The sequence below is a fragment of the Zonotrichia albicollis genome, chromosome 13 (genome assembly GCF_047830755.1).
Source record: "Zonotrichia albicollis isolate bZonAlb1 chromosome 13, bZonAlb1.hap1, whole genome shotgun sequence".
Taxonomy (NCBI): Eukaryota; Metazoa; Chordata; class Aves; order Passeriformes; family Passerellidae; genus Zonotrichia; species Zonotrichia albicollis.
This window is the reverse complement of record NC_133831.1, coordinates 15,453,390-15,474,340: the sequence shown is the minus strand read 5'-3', so window position 1 is coordinate 15,474,340 and position 20,951 is coordinate 15,453,390. Positions and strand designations below refer to the sequence as shown.

Below are 20,951 nucleotides of genomic sequence, written 5' to 3'. Positions count from 1 at the left end.
CTACTGCTTTGTTGTTGAACCCAGTGAAGGAGTGATCCCTGCTAGGGGTGAGGTTCCTGTGACTGTCACAGCAACCCTGGATGACACTGTGGGTTTTGATGACACTGTCCAGCTGTTCATTAGGAACAGCCTTTGGAGCAGCATCTTTCTCCAGGCTTTTGGCATTGGCACCACAATTGTCATAGATGAACCATTCGCCCCAGAGCTCAACTTGGGATACCAGTTCAGGTAGGAGATCTCTCCACTCCCACCTCTCCTCCTGTCTCAACAAGAAGCAGTTTTTCTGTAGTCCTTCAGGCAAGATCTTCTTCAGTGTTCAAAGCCCTGACTCCTTCCCTAAAGGCAGAGATTCCTTTACAAACATGTGATGGGCAGTTGAGAGTTGTTAGACACCCTCAAAGGCCACTGAAAGGGAAACCAGTTGCTAAATTGCCACAAATTGTCTTTAGTTCTAATACATTGATGTCCTGGCTTGATCAAGTAATGATCTCACAGGCTGCCCCAGAACAAAAGGTTCCTGAAATGGTGCCCAGATGAGGCAGTCCCTCCATGTGGCTGAGGCACCAAGGGAAGGAAGATCCTTTCTCTTGCCCTTGCCCTTTCCCAGTGGCACCTCCCAGGCAAGCAGGGGTCCTGGGAACAAAGAGACAGGAGGGTGACAACCCCCACCAGGAAGGCAGGAGCCCACAGAGCAGTTCCAGAGGCAGAGCTGTCAGCAGAGCTTGCAAAGTTCACTTCCAAACAGTTTCTAATTGCAAAATGAAGTTTCTACAAATGGCTCCCAGTGCAGAGCCAAGGCTGATATGAATGAGAGAGGCTCTGCTCCCCTGGTTTCCTCTCCTGGAGCAGGCAGATGATTTTTGCCAGCTTGCTGGGATCATCCAGAAACTGCCTCTGAGGCAGCTTTTAGGAATGTCTGCAATCCTGCCCCCACACACAAGGTCCCCAAGGGCAGCATCTCAAAGATTCAGTTTCAGTTTTGGGCACAGATTAATACAAAATACAGCAACAGTATGAATCACCCCAGAACAAACATTTTGGGGGAAAACACCACGTCCTTTTAGCTTCACCTGGAAAATGTTACATTACCATTATAAACATATTTCTCTTTGCAATAATGACATCAAAAGGGCAGCTCATCACACATTACTTCTGGTCCACATTAAGAGCTGGAGATGAAGACAGTCTCCAAGCAATTAACACCTCAAGCTGCTCACTGGGAGCAATCTGATGACCAGGAAAATAGCTACTCCCATACTATTTTCCATCCTGCCTTCTATTCCAGCGTGGTGTCCTGTATTCATCTGTTCAAAGTAACAAACAAGGGTCGCCGTTACCATCAGCTCTTCTGGAGTGCAGAATGCCACAGCCCACCTGAGGAGGGGGGCCAGAGTGTCTCAGCCCTCAGTAGCCCCAAGGCCAAAGGTGACTCTCAGAGCCCCAAACGTGCCAAGCCTGTGTTTGGGCTGGAGCCACTATCAATGGACCTGCATCCAGGCCAGTCTGAGGACATGGTGCTGCGAGGCTTCTCCCGCATCCCACAGGTGAGATCCCCTCCTCTGGGCTTGTTCCACCGTCCCTGACGTTTGCCTGGGGAGATGAGCAGGGGCCTTCACAAAACTGATTTAAGGCTACACGGTTCTGTGGCAGCACCTTTGCTTTCCTTGCTGGCCACCATCAGACCAGCTGAGACTTTATTGTGATTCCACAGCTAGCAAAACCCAGTGCTGATCCCAAAGCAGGGGTGGAAGGAAATATTGCTCTTTTGGGGCAAACAGTGTTGCATGCTGAGTCAGCAGAGAAGGGCAGAGAAATAAGTTCCACTTAGACTAGAAGCCCAAAAAGAAAGTGAATTAAACAAGTGCCAAGTGGTTTATCTGGGGTGAGCACGGAGTAAAACAAAAGCCATGTCAAGGGAGGGGGTTTCTCACAAGTGCCTTTTGTGGTTATTGGGGTGCAGTGTCACAGACAATTGAGCACAGGAAGAAAAGGGGGCAGTGACTGTAACTGTGGCAGGAATAGGGCCCATGGTGGGTGCAGAGCCAATGCAGGGCATTTGCAGGGAGCCCTGCCACTACCCACTGGTGACAAGTGACTCTTGCTTGCAGGAGGTGCAGGATTATGTGTACTGTGATACTATCATTGGGACAGACCCCAAGGTAGAGAGGATAATAGAAACAATCATCACCTGTGAGTTTATTCACCCCTCTATAGAAGTATCAGCCAGAGAATTCTCTTTCTATGTGGAGAAGGTAAGTCTGGATTGCATGCTGGCATTTAACAGCATGGCTGAGGGGGGTGTGTGCTTGTGTTGAAGCCTCTCTTTACCCTTCCTGAGACACTTTGTAAAGTGAGTGAAGATGCTTTTAGAGATGAGACTGGTGTTTGACCTCCCCAAAGTAAAAGTGCAGTTCCAGCTGCAGTGCCAAGGAGATGGTGGCCACTTCCAGAGAAATGCCAGTTTCTGTGCTCACTGTAAAGGGAGGCTTTGGAGGACCCTCCAAGGCACGGTGATGTCTGTACACTGATGCTGTAAGGAAGCTGGGAAATCTGGAGATTCCTGTGAATTCCTCAGGCTGACAAGGAAAAACCCAACATCTCCTGTGTCTCTTTGCCTTCTCTGCTGTTGGCATGGATGCTTGATGGTACAGCTGTATGGTACAGCTCTGTGCATTTCCCTAAGCCTCCTCTGCTTCAAAGGATCCCCAGGCATCCTGCAACTGCAGTGATGATAACACTGTGGCAGAGCAGGTGCCCTCTGGATCCCAACTCCAGCATCATCTTTCTGCCTCCTGCAAGTTGTGTGAAAAAGAGAAGACGGTTAATAATTTGGTGTCTGGAGTTTCAGGCCTTCCCTCTGGTTCCCAGGCTTCCAGTGAAGTACAGAATCCCTGGAACAGGCAGTTCAGATGTAATTTAGAAGCTTTTCAGCTCTCCCTGATTCTGCCTTGGTTCTGCTCGATGCCACACACACAAACTGATTTATTGCATTCCATGGCACAGCACCTGTTTGGTACCAGTACGTGCAGAAGTTGTTTCCCAAAGTCTCTGGTTTCTCTAAACCATGCAGGAAGCCCAGCACAATGCACAGACAGGCAGGGAGAGCCCAGGCTGCTCAGAGCTTTGAGACCACAGACACCTTGTCCCTGTAGCAGGGGCTGCAGGACACGTGGTGCAGACAAAGTGCTTTTGGAGGCTGCTAGAGCCAGGAAGGTTGTGAGAAATGACTGTCTGTGAGTGAAGATCCTCTAGTGCTGTTCTGCCCAATAGAGAGACAAAACTGGAGACGAATGGCCTGGATTCACTTTCTGCTTTAGATCTTGTTCAAGCAGCCACCTCCTCTCAGGGGCCTATTCCCTCGTCTGTACTTGGGAGTGTTTCCCTGTCCTCCAGAGGATGCTGTGGTTTCTAAACATGAAAAGCTTCTGCTGCCAGGGAGAACCTCCTGGAAGTGTAGAAACAAATAGAAATTGCAAATAGAAATGAATGCATTCCTGAGGCTGAGAAATGTGAGCTGCAGCAGAAGCAAAAGGAGGTCTGTGTCTAGTTGAGGCTGTTTTTCCCTGTCTCCTGTTTCCATAGAAACCCAGTGATGTCCTGAGGCTGCAGTACCAGCCTTTGTCTTTAAAAAACACCTGCCTGCTGCCACTGGACCTCATGCTGGACTTGGAGCAGCCATTCCAGATCTGTGATGAGGCGCAGCAGCCCCTTCCAGGGGGCCAGGTGAGCAGCCCTGGACTCCTCCAGTGGGGTCTGGAGAGGAGGGATGTGGTGGTGCCTTTCTGTTGGGAGCTCCTTGAGTCTAGAAGTTTATTCTGTAGCATCAGCAGTGGGCTGGCCTGAGCTGCATCAGCAGAGATGCTGAAAGAATCAAAATCTCATGTGAATTGAGAAGATCCATCCTGGCTTTAAGGCACAGGGAGAAGGGAGCAGGCAGCTGGGCCTGGGCAAGCCCTGCAGTAAAGGTGTCTCCTGGAAAGCATGCCAGCTCTCCAGCAGCCACCCCTTGGATTGGGGCTGAGCACAGAAACGGGAGCCTGAGGGATCCTGGACTGGACTGTGGTGCCTGCAGTCAGACCCCTGCTGTAGAGAGATGAAGCATGAACTGAGGAGCCCATGCTGGGGTCACTTTGAGCATTTACTGTTTGCTGCTGTCAGACCTTGGGACATGATCCCACAGGTGATTCATTACTGCTCATCTCCTTGCAGCCTGTGAGAGTGGATGTAGGGGAGACCTGCCATCTCTACATTGTGTTTGACCCGGCTTATGAACTGGATTTTAAGAGCTGGAAAACAGAGAAGGTTCTAAAGATAGACATGGTCAGGGGCCATCCTTTTGTGGAGCGTATCAGCCTTCAGGGAGAAGTGCACTTCCCAAATCTCCAAATGCAGCCCAGCTCCCTGGAGTTTGGCTGCATCAGGGCTGGCACTGAAGAAGTGCGTTCTCTGAAGATAACCAACTGCAGCCCACTGCCCGTCCAGTACCACTGGTCATTCCAGTCCGACAGCGAGGTGACCAGGTTTAGGTATGTGCACCTTTGCCCTCCCCCTGAAGCTCTTCTTGCTGGTGTCCTGTTTGTACTTGGCAAAGAACAAAGCTGTTTGCCTTGGGTCTGACAAATGACACTGAGCAGCTGTGATCAGGCTGGATGCTCAGGGAATATGTTTTCCACCAATTTGATGCTGCATAGCCCCCAGAGTGGTTTCCCCTGGGAAGGAAAGCTGGGGTGAAAGCTGCTTTCTCAGACCTCTGTGGCCTGAGGCCATGTCCACCTGATGAAGGGCTCCCAGTCCCAGCTTCCACAGTGCTGCTGGAGGCCTTTCTGGCCCCTCTGCTTTGGGATGGGTCCTCTCTGCAGGAGCTGCTCTCTGCTCCTTGCCTTCCTCCCTTGCATTGTGCTGGAGGATGCCCAGAAGGTCCCAAGACCAGAGAAAGAGCCACTTAGCACCAGGGCTGATGCTGAACATCTTGTTACCTTCCCTTTGCTTCTTTGCTGAGACAACTCCTTTAGTGCCAGGACGATTTCCTTCCCAGGGGTCATCTTTCACTGGACACCTTGGAGTCTTCACTTCCATTTTTTGTGACACTTATTACTCATTTTGACTTTTCCACCCTGCAACATGTCCCTCATGGGTTCTGAATTGCTTTACAGCAGGGCTTGTTCATCACATCATTTCCTATCCCTGCCTTCCAGAGAGTTTCTATTTTAGAGTGAAAAATGTCATTGTCTGGGCGCCATGGTCCTGGGAAGTTGCCTCAAACCATTCATTAAAACCAAAGACAGTGGAGTACATGATTAGGATCTCTTGGGGGTTATGATGAGAGAGCCAGAAATGAAACCCAGCCTTAGATAACAAGCTACAAAGCTGAAGACAGTGATTCTTTGGGGAGCAGGTCATTACAGGCCCTTGTCGGGGAATGGAGCATCCAGGTGGTGTTTGACTGTGGGGAGCACTTGCAGCTCAGCAGCGTGACAGGCAGGCACGGTTTGTCTGTGTCCCTCACGTGGCATTGGAAACACAAGCAGAGTTACCCTGAGCACCTGCTTCAATTAAAAGTGGGGAATATGACCTGAGTCACCTGGGAGGGTTGGAAAATGTCAACCAACCCCCCACCAGTGTCAGGGAAGCATTCCTGATAAATCCCTGGTGGAACTGCAGTTTCTGGCATTGGTCACTGGGGGGACTGTGCTGGCTCATCAGTGGCTGCCTCTGCCCCTCGGTGCCTCAGATCTCAGCTTTTTGCTTGCCTTCTCTGTCTTTTCCTCTTCCACTGTGCTTTTTGCATCCCCACAAGATGTTAATCCCTGTCCTCTGCAGTTCCTCAATGGAAGCAGTTGCAGCTGCTGCAGCACCTCAGTGTCATCCCTGGGCTGCCTTTAGAACAGACCTGCTCCAGCCTGGATTGGGAAGGGCTGGATCAAACCATTTCTCAGTTCAACATTCCAGCAGCCACCCAGGGGCTGCATCCTGACCATGAGCTGCTCGTGCAGCTGTCCCTCCCTCCCCTGCAGATCCCTGTTCATAGTGTGAAAAGGGTATATTATATGGCTCTATGCAGATATTTACCATATGTATTTTGATGTATTGATTAGTAGTGCTGTATTAACATTTTTAATAATAGATGTACTCTTGTAATTGAAAGGTAACTTTTTTAGTTACAATAAGAACTATGTTAGTGGGGTTTTTTTTTAGAAAGGAATGAGGCACTCGCACCAGATAGCAGCCACAGGACACCTAAATCTTTCAGAGAAAAGAATTTATTGCCTTCTTATCAGAAGAAATGAACTTCTTCTGCCTTGAAGGCGCTGTTAGGATTAGAAGGTAGAAGTTGATGAAGACCAGACAGAATCCTGTGTTTGAATGGAATTTATGCATCATGTATGAGGTGTATGAATATGCAACAGGCTATTGCTTTTAAGGGTTAATCCTTTGTTAACGGGTGTCCTTTTTCGGGCTTGTGCTGCCCAAAAAAAGGTACCCAGATGTCTGTAACTCTTCGTATTTGTTGTCTCATATTGTCCTAATTCAAATTGTCCAAATTATTATTACTCTAATTTTATTACTATTTTACAACCATTTTATTACTATTAAGCTTTTAAAATTTTGAAAACAAGTGATTGGCATTTTTCACAATATTTATCTTAATTTCCAGACATGAGCTCTGCCCACCTAAATTCAAACCCCAACCACCAAAGGGGAAGAATACCAATTTGGAGTCCCCAGGATCTCGATGGAGACACTTCAAGGTGAGACAGGAGGAGGGAGCCAGAATGCTGAAAGAAGTGGATGATTTTAGCCAGTCTTTAACAGACAAGGTCGATTTTCTTGTACATCTACTGCTTGTGTTGCCTCCCCAGCCTGCCACCACCAAGTCATGCTCGTGCTGATCTCCCTTTTAGCTGCCCTGCTGTGCTGTGCCCTGACAGTGGGCTGGGCAGCAGGGCCAGTGGCTGGACATGGGCTGTGTGGGAGGGAGAAATAGGAGAGTTTTCCTTGGAGAAGCTCACTCAGGTCCTACAGAACTGTGTTGAGTGTGGGATTTTTTGCCTTCACAATGTAAGATGAGGCTTTTATCTGCATCATCATGGTAAGGCCTCCAGCTTCCTTCCCAGAGCCAGCTGGGATGGTCCTGATTTCCATGGAGCCTCTTCCCAAGGCAGCCAGACTCCTGTCTGCAGGGCTCTGCTTTCACCCGAGAGCTACTATTGCACTGCTGGCCCTGAAGCTGTCTTACAAACTGAGACTTTGCAAAGTGGCTATCTCTTCCTCCTAGCATAGAAAATGGCTTGTTTTTCAGGTTCAAGCAGCACAAATTCCTGAATACCCTCGCGTCCAAGTGGGGTTTGAGGGAGTCAGTATCTCCACGGACGTACCACAATCTTCCCTCGAAGCGCAGGAGGTAAGAGGGAATCTGTCTCACTTGCCCATTGTCAGTGTGGCAAGCAGGGCTGCAGCTCCCAGTGCCACTGGGGGCCCTCAGCATTGGCCACAGAGGGGCCTCCCATCCCTGCAGGCCCATCACAAAGTGCTGCTGAAGCAGCTGGTAGTTGGAGAGGCTGTGCAGGACACCTTGTAGGGCTGCCCAAGGACACTTTGCAGCACCTATGGAGGGCACTGCTCTCCCTGGAACTCCTCAGGTGGTCCATACGAAATTTTTGCAGGAGCTTTTGCTGTAGCACCTTGAGAAAGCAGCATTTAAATCAGAGAGAGGGGAAGAGCCACAGGAGTCAGATGAGCTGGGCTAGACTCTTTTGCTCAGCTCCAAGAGCTCTCACTCTGAGTCTCCTCCTTTTCTAAAAGCAGTAAGAAATGCTTTTTAAAGGCAAGTTGTGCATCAGAGGGAATTTCTACTGCCAGGAGACATCCCAGTTCACTTTCCTGTAATGTACTAATTAATGCATTGATCTGTGAGTATGGGAGAAGATTTTCCCCATGGTCCCTCCACTGGTCAGTGGCATGGATGCAGGATGAGATGAGGGTGATTCTGGCAGTGTTTGGGGAACAGGCCCCTCCAGGTACAGCTGCACTTTGCTCCAAGATGCTCTTCTGCATCCATTGCCGTGCTCAACAGCTCAATCTCTGCTGTCTTCCATCCAGGCTTTCAGTATCCTGCCAGTGTCAGGTGTGCTGCAGCCAGGAGAGAGCCAGCAGGTCTCCTTCACCTTCTGTGGCCACCTCAACACCATCTCCGATGTCACGGCGCTGTGCCACGTGGAGGGAGGCCCCACCTACGAGGTGCTGGTGACTGGGGAGATCTCACATCTCAGCTACCTCGTGAGGCCCCAGGAGATCAACCGTGGCTTACAGGTACCACACACATCCCTGGCACAGCTCCTTGCCTTGGCACCACGGCCAGCGGGTTCCTGCCCACCTCGCTCCAGGGCTCCCTGCCCTTCCCAGCCCCTTTGTCGGCTCTGGGGCTTGGAAGTCCAACCTTTGAGGGACACATCTGGCATCCAAGCTGCTTTAAAATGGCCATCTCCAACCCTCTCCACAATGCTGGGAATGCCTCTTTCTCAGGGTACCTAACACTGCCTCCTGGGGCAGGCAGGGGCCCAGTGGGGATGCTCTGAGGGGTGTGTCCCTGAGACATCCCTCTGCTGGTCCACTCCTAAAGCCTGACCTCCAAGGAGATGCTCTTGTCTAAAGCTCTTGCTTAATCCACACAATGATCAAGGAAAGAAGTTGGGCTTCCAGTCTCGACAGTTGGAGAGACTGTCCCAGAATAATCCCCACTTCACTCTCTTCCAGTCAGAAGCCCACAGATATTCCCAGCTGCTGGCTCTGTCTGTGTTGCCCTGGGTGACTCCCTTGTTGCATCCATGTTGCTTGCCACTACTTGCATGCAGGTGCCTTTACTTCTGGAATGCCTCAGTGCTGTCTCTGTTTCTCCTGGCTGTTGGTGACCCCTCAGAGGGCAGAGGAGGGCCTGTGTCCCCTGGTTCATTTATTGCTGGCCCTCACGTGGTTGTTACCACAGCTCTGTGTGCTGCCAGAGCTCCCTGGTGCTGTGCAGGTGCCCTGTGCCTGGGGGTTCCCCGGGTTCCCAAGTGCCCCTATCTCCTCCCTGGTCCCTGCTCCCATGATGTGTCTGCTTTCAAACCCAGGAGGGAAAAAGGAGATTCTTAGCAGCAGGCCCAGGTCTGTAACTTCCCTCTCCTGTGCCTTCTCTTCAGATGTTTAATGAAATTCGTCGCTGCCATGTCGCCCTGGTGAACACTGGCAAGATTGAATTCAACTGGGTGCTAAACCCTAGCCCTGCAGACCAGCATCTGCCTGGTGTATTTCTGGTCAACCCCACCACTGTAAGTAGCACAAGTGACTGAGCCCAGCCCTGTGTCAGGTGGCCCAGGAGAGTGTGAAAGGAAAAAAGAAAGGGGGGAGGTGGGGAAGGGGGAAAAAAGTCAGAGGGGAAAACCCCAAACCCAGCCATGAGAGAGACAGGGCTGTAAGCAATTTCTGCCGGGGCCAGAGAAGGTCAAACAAGTGCTCTCCTGACAGACTCCCCCACGGCCTTGGCTGGTGGTGGCTCTGCTGTCAGAGGCGACACCGGCGGGAGGCACAGGTGTGTGGGTCACTGTCCTGTCCTGCTGTAAGGGGGTCCTGCTCAGCAGATGGAGCTTGTGCTGCCAGCCGCTCCAGCGTGCGTGTCCGCCGCGGCGTGAGGGGCTGGATCGGCCGGCAGCGGGCCCGGGCTGGATCGGCCGGCAGCAGGGCTGGCTGTCCCGCGGGCTGCGGCCGGGCCGGGCTCAGCAGCCGCGGTTTGTCCCGGTCGGGACACGGCGGCTGCTCCCTCGGGGAAGCAGAGGAGCACTGGGTTGCCGTGGCGAGCGGGGAAGCGGCAACAGCAGCGTAGACAGACAGGGAAGAAGTGGCTTTGTAGGGAGCCGGACCCTCCGGGTGCTCCCAGCCCAACAAAATAACAAAAGCGGCAGGGAAAAACTGTCAGTGTTAACTGCTGTTACATGCTGAGATTTCTCCCATAACTCAGCCCGTCTACGACTTTTTTGCTCAGACGGGCAAAATTTTCCCGGGCTTCGGGGTCTGTCTTTCTCCAAGGAGGAAATCTCTTGCAGCCCCCCAGACATAGAGCCTGTCTGCATTTCCTCCTAACAACCTCCTTTACATATGGGGTGTGTTAAGGCTCCCAGCACGTCTACAGCCCCTCTAGTAACTTTTCACCCCATGTCAGAAAGTGAATTTATAACATATGTCGAGGCATAACTAAAAATTCAATTGGTTACTCACAGTCACTCTGGGGACCCCGATGGCTGAGATCTCAGGCTGTGCTGGCACTGGAGCGTTTCTGAGGGTCACCTTACCCAGGCTGTGTGATCACATATCCCTCAGTAGGCTTGCTGCTCCCTGCCTCTTCCAGCTTTGTGGCTGTGCAGCGCCTTTGTGGAGCAGTGAGGGGGCCAGGGAGCAGCGGGGCTGGAAGAGCAGGGATAAAAATCTGCAGCATCCCACCACTGTCCAAGCTTCTCAGTCCTGTCTGGATGTCTTTGAACCGAAGCAGCACTCCTGCTATTTTCCCTCCTTGCAGTAGGAAGAGGAAGCCGATTGGCTTTCCCATTTCTTCATTCCTGTCTCCTACAAGGGATGAGAGGAGCTGCTGGCCCTGCTCAGTGCAGGGATTTCCCTTCCACAGTGGCAGCAGAAGAGCCTTTTTTTGATGAGGCGGGCTCTTGCTGGCAGAGGGCAAACCCCATCAGCAGCAGAGCTGTGCTCACATCAGGCAGTGCTGGGGCTGCAGTCTTATGAGCCCCGGGGAGAACACACTGCACCCCAGGATCAGAGGCTCAAACTTTTGGTCACAAGGAAGGTAGAAGGTGTGAGTAACAAAGCCTGCTCCTCAGTTAAAATTTAAAGAAAATTTAATAAGAGACAACAGGGGACCAAGTCAATAAAGTAGAAGTAACAGCGCTGGGTGCTTGACTTGGGTACTTAGCCACAACCAGAGGCACACACCAGTCAACACAGCAACAACCCTTGTATACTCTGGGTATTGCATCAGCCTAATGCATATTTACAAATGGTTATACATTCTCAAACATTTTAACATAGGTCCTCCTCTGTCCCGCCTTTTTGGAGTATGTGCAGTTGTCCTAGTCCTGGTCATTTGTAACTTTTCAACACATTCAACAGGTTTCCATTCCTTCACTGGTTAAATGTTAATATTGCAACAACTCTTCACCAACATTGCTAACACAACACAACATTCTCATTAAAAGAACTCTAAACTTTAGCAAAACTTCTTTTACAAAAGTCAACATTATAAAACATATAGTATTTACTCTAACAATTATGAAGGCCAATACTGTAATATATTTATCATGAAGGTGATGTGGTCTGATGGTTTCTTCTAGATGAGAACCTGTCCCTGAGCCATCCCCCATCAAACACTCTGATGCATTCCCTCCCTCTTCTCCCATCCCTGCAGGGTTCCCTTGCACCTGGCAAGAAGCGACTGCTGAAATTCTCTTACATGCCAGGATTACCAGGAGCCTTCAGCAGAACTTACCAGCTTCAAGTGGGTGACCTGGAACCAGAAAACATCTGCCTGAAAGGAGAAGCATCCTTTCCCATGATCAGTCTGGACCTGCCCTGGAACATCAGAGGTGGGCACTGCCTGTCTGCCCCCAGGAAGGGCCCCTCTGGTTTTGTTCCCTACCATGTGCCCATAGGGCAGCTCATGCCAACCTCCACTGAGCCTGGAGGGTTGCAGGACTCCCAGATCAAGTCAAGCCTCCTGGTTGCTTCATGAGCCCTGAGCAGAGGATCCCATGTGGACTTGGTCCCAGGAACCAACCTGCAGAGCCTGCCAGCTCATCTGGCAGAGTCCTGAAGGACGATGGCTAGAGAGAAAGGCTTGGGAAAGCTGTAAGAGAGGCTGGCAGGGCTTCTGGCAGGGTTGGGTTTGTGTGACATTGCAGGGGATGAGATTCAGAGAGGAGCAGCAGCATCCACTTTCCATGGATGTCTTGAGGGATTTCTTTCTGGAAGAAACCAGTGTTGGGAGGTGGGGACTTCCCAGCTTAAATGGGACTGGCACTTTGCTCACCCTCCTCTTTGTGGATGCTTTCTTCCTTCAGGAAATGAAAAATATGAGAAGACACTGAAACAGCTCATAAAACCCCTGCAACAAGACAATCAGAGGAATAAATCAGTTGTTCTGAAGAAGACTCAGAAGACCTTGAAGTCCCAGACACTGAAAACTCAGTCGACTAACAGTCAGACCTTGAAGACTCAGAACCTAAAGACTCAGGACCTGCAGCCCAGCGTGCTTGCCTCTGGCATTGTAGTAAGAACAGCTGCAGCCCCGTTTGGCACAGGCCACCCTCTCCATGTCACCTGAGCCCCTTGCAGCCCACAGCAGCTTCCTGGTGCCCTGATGACACTTGGGACCTCCCTGCCCACTGACAACCTTGTGTCACCTCAGCATTGCCCCTAGGGCTGCCACGCTGGTCATGGTCTCTTCTGGGGCTGCAGCAGCTTCCTGGCTGCCCCAGGGAGAGATGCTGAAGGCCATGCTCCAGGCATGGAGTTGATGGTGCTTTGAAGGAGATGCAGGTCATTGCTGGGGAGTTCATTGTTCCCAACCCTAGCCCTGCCAGATTTACAGACCTTAACAGCAGCTGCCTGGTTGTGCCCTGGGGCTGTGCTGGAGGTGCTCATCTCCACGAGGCACCAGCTTGCTCCCAGTTCCCTTTCAAGACAGCTTCTGTCCAAGCTGCCTTGGTACAGGCTGGGGGCAGGCAAGTATCTGGAGCTCTGGAAGGTTCCTGGCTTGTCTGTCTGCCTGGCCAGATCAGCTTTGCTAACAGTGTCTGGGCAGGCAAAGATGCTGGAGTTACTTCCCTGGAGAGGAGGTCCTGGCTAAGAGAGCAGGAGGTGTCACAGGCACTGAGCAGCCAGACAGGAGGACCCCACACCCCCTCCCAACAAGAGTGGGCTGGGATCCTTTCTCAGGTGCAAGCTGGGCTTTGGGAAGGACCTTTGCTAACCAGCCACTGTCTTCCCTTTCTTCAGTCAGACACTCAGCTGCAGATAAAGATGATGAGGATGCTGATAGAGAAGGCTGCTCTGGAGCTGCAGGAAAAGCTCATATCCCATCCCCTGAAGAGCAGGTTCCCTGACAAGGAGCTGTGCCAGAGTCTTGTCAAGTGAGTAGGGATTCCCATCCCCCTCTCCAGGTGCCCCATGGGGAACACCCATCCATGTCCCCTTCTCCTGAGAGCTCCATGTGTCTGCAGAGCTGGGAACAACCTGGACTCCAGAAAGGCTCTGGTCCTGGTGGCTGTGACACGCTGCATGTGAGCAGCGGAGTGTCCTCCCTTCCCCAGCACCACGCTGAGCTTTGCACTGCTCAGCTCCCCACAGGTGTGGGGTTCTGTCCCTAGAGCTGGGGGACCCAGTGCAGACCTTCTAGCCCTTCCAGCCAGCATAGATTCTGTCCCTGCTGCCTAGCTCTGAAAGAGACAACTCCCAGCTGAGGTCTTGCTTCCAGCTAACAGCTGTGCAGCTGTGACACTGAACAAAAGGAGAAGGGAACTGCACGTGTCAGCAAACCCTTTAAAACCCAACATCAGATGGTTTGGATCCTGGTGGGGTGACAGGGCTTATCCGGGTGACTTGGCCTGTCCCTTTGCACCATCACGATGCAGCACAAGCATGGGAGGCTTCAATTCAGGAAGGAGATGCTCTGCAGAGCAGCTCGTGTGGTCTGGTTGCAGAGCAATGAAGATTTCCTGTGCAGGCAAACCTTATTCCTAGACTCCAAAGCAATTTCAGGCTCAAGCTGTACACCAGGCTAGGCAGTTCCACTGAGACAGTGGACTCACCTAGACTGGCTTTTCATGGCAGATGAGCTGTGGCCAGTGTCCATTTTAAACTAATTTTAGTTTCAGGTACCATTAGTAGCTGATCAAACCTAGGACCTGCACTCCTCCTGACTTCCCAAAGTTATTGCCAGGTGGTGAAGCTATGGGTTTCATGGGCTTGAGCTCAGTTTTTACAGCAGTGAATAGAGAAACAGCCACTTTATTTGTATCCTCCATCCACTTGGATGTGTAGCCAGGCTGTGGTTTAAGGACTGTCCTTATTCCTTGCAGAGTTGAGCTGCCCCAGTATGTCCTGGACATGGGCCCTGTCCTTAAGGGTTACACAGAATCACACTCTCTGAAGATCACCAACCCTGGGCAGATCCATGTGTCCTTCCAGGTGGATGTATCTGTCCTGCAGGACACAGGTAAGCAGTGCTGGAGACACTTCCTGTGCCCTCGAAGGAGGTGTCTCAGACAGATTAGCTGAAGCCCCTGAACCTGGGGAGGTTTCTGAGCTTTTTCTTCTCAGTGCCCCTGCTGGGAGCTGTAGAGGCAGAACTCTCCTGGCCAGCCATGCCCAGGGACCTGGCCTGCCTGTGACTGCCCTAACGCTTCAGTGCAGGGGCCAATGGTGACCATCAGCCTGGTCACCTCTCAGCATCTTCCACCCTTGGCTCCCACGAGCAGCAAGTTTCTTTGGACACTCTGTGGGCTTGTTTTGCCAACCAGTGGGGTCTGCTGTATTTTGGGAGTGCTTTGTTTGGAGTTCACACAGGTTCACAGCACCTGTATTCAGCCTTTATTGAGGAAGCAGCCTGTGAGATCCCCTGGTGGATCAAAAGAGGTTTCCAAAGGAGGCCTTGAGGCAAGGCTGCCCTTCCATCACACAGTGGCTCACTGTGTCTGAAGGGTGTTCAGGTGCACTCTTAAGATTTTGTCCAGGTCACAGCGCAGCGTGGGGCTTTTGCCACACCTTTCAGCCAGGACACCTGTAAGGCTTTAATGTGCTTGTACACATTTTGTGTTTTGTGTGTATCTCAGCTGCTTTGTGTTCATCTCTTCAAGGTTTCAGCGTGGGCCTGGACCAGATGATTTGCCTGCCCCCCAACAACAGCGTGGACTTCGACGTGTGCTTTGAAAGTGCCCACAAGCCATATGGTGACGTGGAAGTGGTGCTGCCCATAGAGGTACCACAGCTCTTGGGGCAGGCAGCAGGCTGGGCACAGCAGCAGATGTCACCTGCACGCTCTGCTGAATTCTCTGTCCTTCTCCAGGTGACAAAAGGCCCTATGTACACCATCCGCATTTGTGCCACTGTGTCTGAACTGTCACTCACCCTCTCCAAGAACAGACTGCAGTTCTCTGACATCTTTATTGGGGACTGCCAGGTTGAGACCATCCAACTCTACAACCGGTTTCCAGAATCCTGCAAATGGTTCATTGCTTCCAAGGAGCCTGTTCTGAAGGTAAAACACAGGCAACATTGAACACAGGACTTGGTTGGGTTTTCTTTGTGACTCTTGCCCTTTCTGCTCTGTGGCTGCTTGAGCACTTGGGTCTGCAGTGTGTTTGTGGAAACTTCTGAGGGTCTAGATCAAGGCTGGTATGCCTCAACCTGTTCCATTAGCTGATACTTTGCTTTGCTGCCATCTTCACCCATTCCTCCTTCTCCTCTGAGGACAGTAGTTCCCTGTCTGCCTGCCCTGTCTACAGGGCTTCCCTCCAGCTCTGGGCTTTGGGGCCACACTTGGTTTGGCTGTGGGTGCTCTCAGCACCGTGTCAGTGACTCAGAACATGAGGAGACCTCACGTTATTGGTTTCTGTGCCCAGAATAGTCACCTCAAATTCATGACACCAGTCATACGTCAGAAGCTGCAGGCACTGGTGGATGAGCCCTGTCCTTTTCACGTGACGCCCTCCAAAGGAATCCTTTGTGCAGGAAGGTGGCAGAATCTGCAAATCCAGTTTACACCCAAGGAGGAGGTGAGATTGGCGGGTGTCAGCACAGGAGGCCTGTCAGGGCTATCTGGAAATGAGGGCCTGGTGCAGAGAGTGTGGTAGGAGCTCTGCCTTCACAGGGAGCTTTCTGCAAACCCCGTACTCAGCGTGGCTCAGTTCACCCCACAGAGCACTCCCGTGAGATGTGCTTTGAAATGCCCACAGGGAGCTTGCACAGAGAGCTCCAGGGCTCTGAGGCTGCCTCTTGGCACATGGGGGGGATGTGCCCAACTCCCCTCAGCCTGCCCCTTGCCTGGCTGTATTTGCAGCTGTGACACTCAGTGCAGAGCAGCTGCCCACTCACAGAGGATAATCCTGGAATGGCTCATCCTGCTGCAGGACTGACAGACCAAACAGCCACCACCCACCTTCCTGGGCACGGCAGAACAGTCACCTGTAGTGGGGTGCTGCCAGCAGTCCCTGGGGCTCTGGCCTGCCTGCACATTCCTGTGCAGCTGGGGATGCAGCTCAAAGGACAAAGCATTCCCGAAAGTGGTTTGCCTGTGGCTGCTGGGTCTTGCAAAGTGGCAGTGTGTACCAGCATGAACACAAGTGCTTCTGTGCCCACACACACTCCCAGGGATCTTTTAATTGCTCAAGAAATGTAACCATCTTGTGTCTGGCTTGGACCAGAGCCAAACACTAAGCAGAGAAGATGACCCTTATTTCTTGCCAGCAAGAGCTCATTTGCCTTTCTCCTGGAGCTGGTGTTTGCCTGATGCAGCAGTGCCAGGACTGTAACCCTGAGAGTCTTTCCCATGAGCACTGCACTCCTGCATGACTAGGTGAAAATGTCTGACAGGCCATTGTACATCCATCTGATACCCAGTTACAGTGCACACCAGCATTCATCCCAGTTACTCAGACCCAGACTACTACAGATGCTCTAGTCACTAGCATAAGTAAATATCTGGTTTCCATTTACCTTGGAGGGACTGATAACACCCTGACCTTGGGGCAAGCATTGCTGTATTTGGGGTCCTGTCACCTGGGACTTCATGGATGAGTTTTCTGTACTTTCCTCTTTTCAGAGGTCTTACAAGAATGAGCTGGAGTTTATCATTTGTGGGAGCAGCAATCGCTTAAAGCTGCACCTCTCAGGACAAGGTCTGGAGCCACGGTTGGAGTTCAGGCCCCCAGCACTAAAGATGGGAGGGATGCCGGTGGACAGCGATGGGGTGGAGGCCACAGTGGTGACGAAGAACCCATGCAACTTCCCCACTGAGTCTTACTTAATGGATTTTCATGAGCATCTCCTTGAGAAGGAGAAGGTGAGAAGTCTGGGCCCCATGTACACGCTGCCCAAGCTTCACAGCACTCCAGCATTCCCAGGCTTGTGCCAGGGAGATGGAGGCAAACCCCAGGGCAAAGCCAGCTCTGCTGACATGCTGTGGGAGGACCTAAACTAAATAGTTTGTGTTGTTGGGAGGAAGGGAGGAGACAGAAAATGGGTTTGTTTAGTCTGTGTGATGAAAGGCAAGAAAAGGAATCTTGCTTATGGCTTCTCTTCCCTCCACACACAGATCCTGCGGTCTGAGTACCAAAAGAGATTTTTTCTGCCTCCACGTTCTGTAGCTGAGACACTGTCCCGAGAGGTGCTGCAGAATCATGGAGCACAGTGGAGGCCAAAGGCTCAAGAGGCAGAGCTCAAGGCCAGGACTGAGGCTGAGGCCAAGGCCATGGGCAAGGCAGCAGCAGGTCAGAAAAATAGTGAGGGTTTGGTGGTGTCTGTTTTGCCTGTGGTCACAGCAGGGACTCCAGCCCATACACCCTGAACTCTCTGTCACCTCGCTCTCCAGGGAAAGCCCGTCCTTTTAGCAGCTGCCTGTTCCCCAGCTTGGTGGAGGAACTCTTGGCTGAAGGGCTGTGGCATCCTCTTCCAATCCTGAGTGCAGCCAAAGCAAGCTCCTGTCTGCCTGCCATAGACTGGGGAAATAATCAGGATATTTCCTTTTGTCCCTTAGCCACAAAGACTAGGGCTGGATGAGTTCCTCAGCCAATAGGACCAGGTCTAATATCACTGGCTCTTTTATATTTGCACCTTCCTAGCAGCAAAGAACAATCTCATCTTGTTTTCACCGAGTGTCCTTTCCTGGGATGTGAGGGCATGGGGACTTTACTGCCCAGCCATAGTTTGGGGGATTTTCTGAATTGTGGAGAAGAGATATGAGCTCCCCAATATCTCCTGGGATGATAGGCTGCGTCAGGAAAAGCTGTGAATCCTTGCAGCTGCCCCAGAGCACCCAGCTCTGCTTGCAGTCACTCATGGTTTCTCTTCTGGTTTGTGCTAAAGAAATGCAGCGGGAAAAAGCTCTGCAGAGGAACACAGAACGTATCTTGCAAATAGATGTGAATGAGTATTATGCCCAGCTTGAGAAGAAGAAAGCAGAAATGGATAAAATAATACTGGGAAGGAAGCACATACGGAGGCAAAAGTGAGTAAGCCTTCCATGGGTTACTGCTCTGCCATGGGTTATTGTCCCTGGAGGTCTTCCCTGCTCCAAGGACTCTGAGCTCAGAGGTGCTGGACAGCAAAGGCCAGAAGCAGCACAGGGATGGCCACTCTGAGCTCCCTGGCTCCCAAGAGAGGAAGGACCTTCTTCTGTTGAGACAGAAGATCTTCTCTATTTGAGTGGTGAGCCCTCCTGCCTTAGATGCTGCCTGCAGGGAGCTGGGCTCTGGGCTTGCCTTGGCACTGCCTCTAGAGGTGTCTTTAGGTCCATGGTGTTGAGTTGCACCTTCTTCATCATGTCCCTTCACCAAAACAGTGGGGTTGTGGTATGGGCAGGTGTGGGGCACAGAGCAAACCTTGCTTTGGGTCCTGGTCCTGCCACAGCATTGCAAGTCCTTGCAATGCTGATCTGCCAGGGTTCTCCTTATGGTGGGACAGCACCCATGAAAGCTCATGTCCTTTAGGCTCCCCTGCAGCTGCAGTAGGCAAGCCCAGGAGAAGCTCAGCTCCAGCAAGGCAGCCCAGCTCAGGACACATAGGCAAAGTGTGGAGCTGAGAGTGGAGGCTGGTTAAAGCAAGACTGTGTATCAGGAGTTCCTTCAGCCCAGGCTGAATTTGGTTTGATGGAGAGGAGACAGATGAGGCTGCTTCAGATGGTTTTCATGGCAGACAGCACTGGTTTGCTTGTCACAGCTGGGTTCCAGCAGGAAATCTGGCTGACAAGAGCCTGTCTTGCAGGAGAGGAGTTCCTGCAGCCTTTGCTTTCTGACTGATAGGATTATTGTCATTAAGGAGCAGGCTGTACCCTGAGGGGTGCTGAATGAGCTGAGTAAGAATTGTAGGAGAGATAAGCAGATGTTGGCCATCTGTGCTCTGCTTTAAACTGGGAAATTAAGAGGCAAAGGGCGTTTTCAGGCATCAGCACAGAGAGCTGGTGGATCAGCCTTTGGCAGGGGCTGGAGGGGTCTGGCTGTGCCTTAAGAGGGAGCTTGCACAGCCAAGACCTTTATGATGGCATGGTTCAGGTTTGGTTGGTCCTGGAAGTCCCCTTCCACCAATGCCCTCACTTGGGATGTTCCCAGCCTCTGTGGGTTGAGAAAAATTTACGGAAATGGTCTGGTGGTTCTGCCTGGCCTTAGGGTCAAGGAATGAAGTGCAGGGCCAGTCAGGACTGGTGAGCTCAATTTCTGGTGGTGACTCTCAGCAATGTTTTCTGTTTTGTTTGCTGAAGTTTGCTGAAGTGGCTGGTTCAAAGGCATCAGCGGGAAGTAAAAGCCTTAGAGGAGGAGGAGAGGCAGAAGGAGGAAGAAAGGCGGAAGGAGGAAGAGAGGCGGAAGGAGGACAAGAAGGGTGTCTCTGTGGGTATCCAACCTCCAAAACCAGAGAAGGGGAAAACCAAACCCCCAGAGAAGGGGGAAACCAAATCACCAGAGGGGAAGGAAACCAAGGCCCCAGAGAAGGAAAACAAAGCCCCAGAGAAGAAAAGCAAACCTTCAGAAAAGAAGGAAACCAAAATACCAGAGAAGAAAAACAAACCTCCAGAAAAGAAGGAAACCAAAATACCAGAGAAGAAGGAAACCAAAATCTCAAAGAAGGAAACCAAAATCCCAGAGAAGGAGGAAAGCAAAATCCTAAAGAAGGAAACCAAACCCCCAGAGAAGAAAAGCAAACCTCCAGAAAAGGAAACCAAATCCCCAGAGTGGAAGGAATCCAAAATCCCAGTGAAGGAAACCAAAGCTCCAAAGAAGGGGGAAGTAAAAGCCCCAGAGAAGATGGAACCCAAAGCCCGAAAGACAGGTGAAACCAAGACCTCAAAGAAGGGTGAAAGCAAAGCCCCAGAGAACAGGGGAACCAAAGCCCCAAAGAAGGCGGGAACCAAAGTCCCAAATATGGGGGGAACCAAAATCTCAGAGGATGCAGCTGAGATAGAGAACTTGTTCCTGAGGTTTCAGACGTATGAGTCATTGCAGCAGAATTTCTCCTACTGGAACAGGGTTCAGGGTACTGTGCGGTCACCTGTTATCCAAAAGAGAAACAAGTCCCAGTATGCAGCTGAAAACAAAGGTCAGAAGACCAATAAGCCTCAGGAGAAGGTGAAGAAGCCCGAACAAAAAATGTAGAGACCAAAGGAATCTTTAATCGTCTCAGCTGGAGGTGCAAAGTTGCAGAGGGAGCAGTCAGATGATGATGTTCCACAATGACTGGGTATCATCTGTGTTGATAGGAAGGTTACCACCTCTGGGGACTCAGTTTCTTCACGCAGGGAAAGACCATTCTTTATTCACTCTACTTAGTTTATACAGTTTCAGACTTTGTGAGCAACTTTAATTAGTTAATAGATTTGTTTCTTATTATTCTATTGATTAATAAAATATATTTTACTTGTACATCAAATCTCTCTGTTGTATTGTTTACCTGTTCTCTTCACTGATTCTCATGAGACAAATCCCTTGGTATTGCAGGTGCATCTGTTTTTCACCCTCAGAATAGATTGTTAACGAACTCTCATTCTCAAAATAGCTTCATATGGGAACTTGTAACTGCTTAGCTGCACTTAAAAGAGATGATAGGCCAACTATTAATATAGCAGAATGTTATGAATATGAACAAGGCCAAACTTTCTCTGGAGAAAGAGGTTCTCGTTTATTAAAATAGCTACAAGGAATGGAGTG

General features: G+C 51.1%; 2 protein-coding genes across 2 annotated transcripts; both read left to right on the top strand.

Moving 5' to 3' along the window:
• The first annotated feature begins 1,358 nt into the window (after nt 1–1,358).
• Nucleotides 1,359–15,894, top strand: LOC141730802 (hydrocephalus-inducing protein-like). Its single transcript, XM_074551103.1, has 14 exons — nt 1,359–1,544; nt 2,109–2,252; nt 3,583–3,723; nt 4,210–4,526; nt 6,656–6,749; nt 7,301–7,402; nt 8,101–8,310; nt 9,180–9,308; nt 11,447–11,624; nt 12,099–12,307; nt 13,036–13,169; nt 14,118–14,254; nt 14,895–15,295; nt 15,660–15,894. Exons 1-14 carry the CDS (start codon nt 1,482–1,484, stop codon nt 15,888–15,890), a joined length of 2,490 nt encoding a protein of 829 aa, XP_074407204.1. The 5' UTR covers nt 1,359–1,481; the 3' UTR covers nt 15,891–15,894.
• Nucleotides 15,895–17,105: 1,211 nt separating this feature from the next.
• LOC141730803 (uncharacterized) lies at nt 17,106–20,673 on the top strand. The gene is made up of 3 exons (XM_074551104.1): nt 17,106–17,525; nt 18,121–18,262; nt 19,511–20,673. Exons 1-3 carry the CDS (start codon nt 17,297–17,299, stop codon nt 20,397–20,399), a joined length of 1,260 nt encoding a protein of 419 aa, XP_074407205.1. The 5' UTR covers nt 17,106–17,296; the 3' UTR covers nt 20,400–20,673.
• The last annotated feature ends 278 nt before the right edge of the window (nt 20,674–20,951 follow it).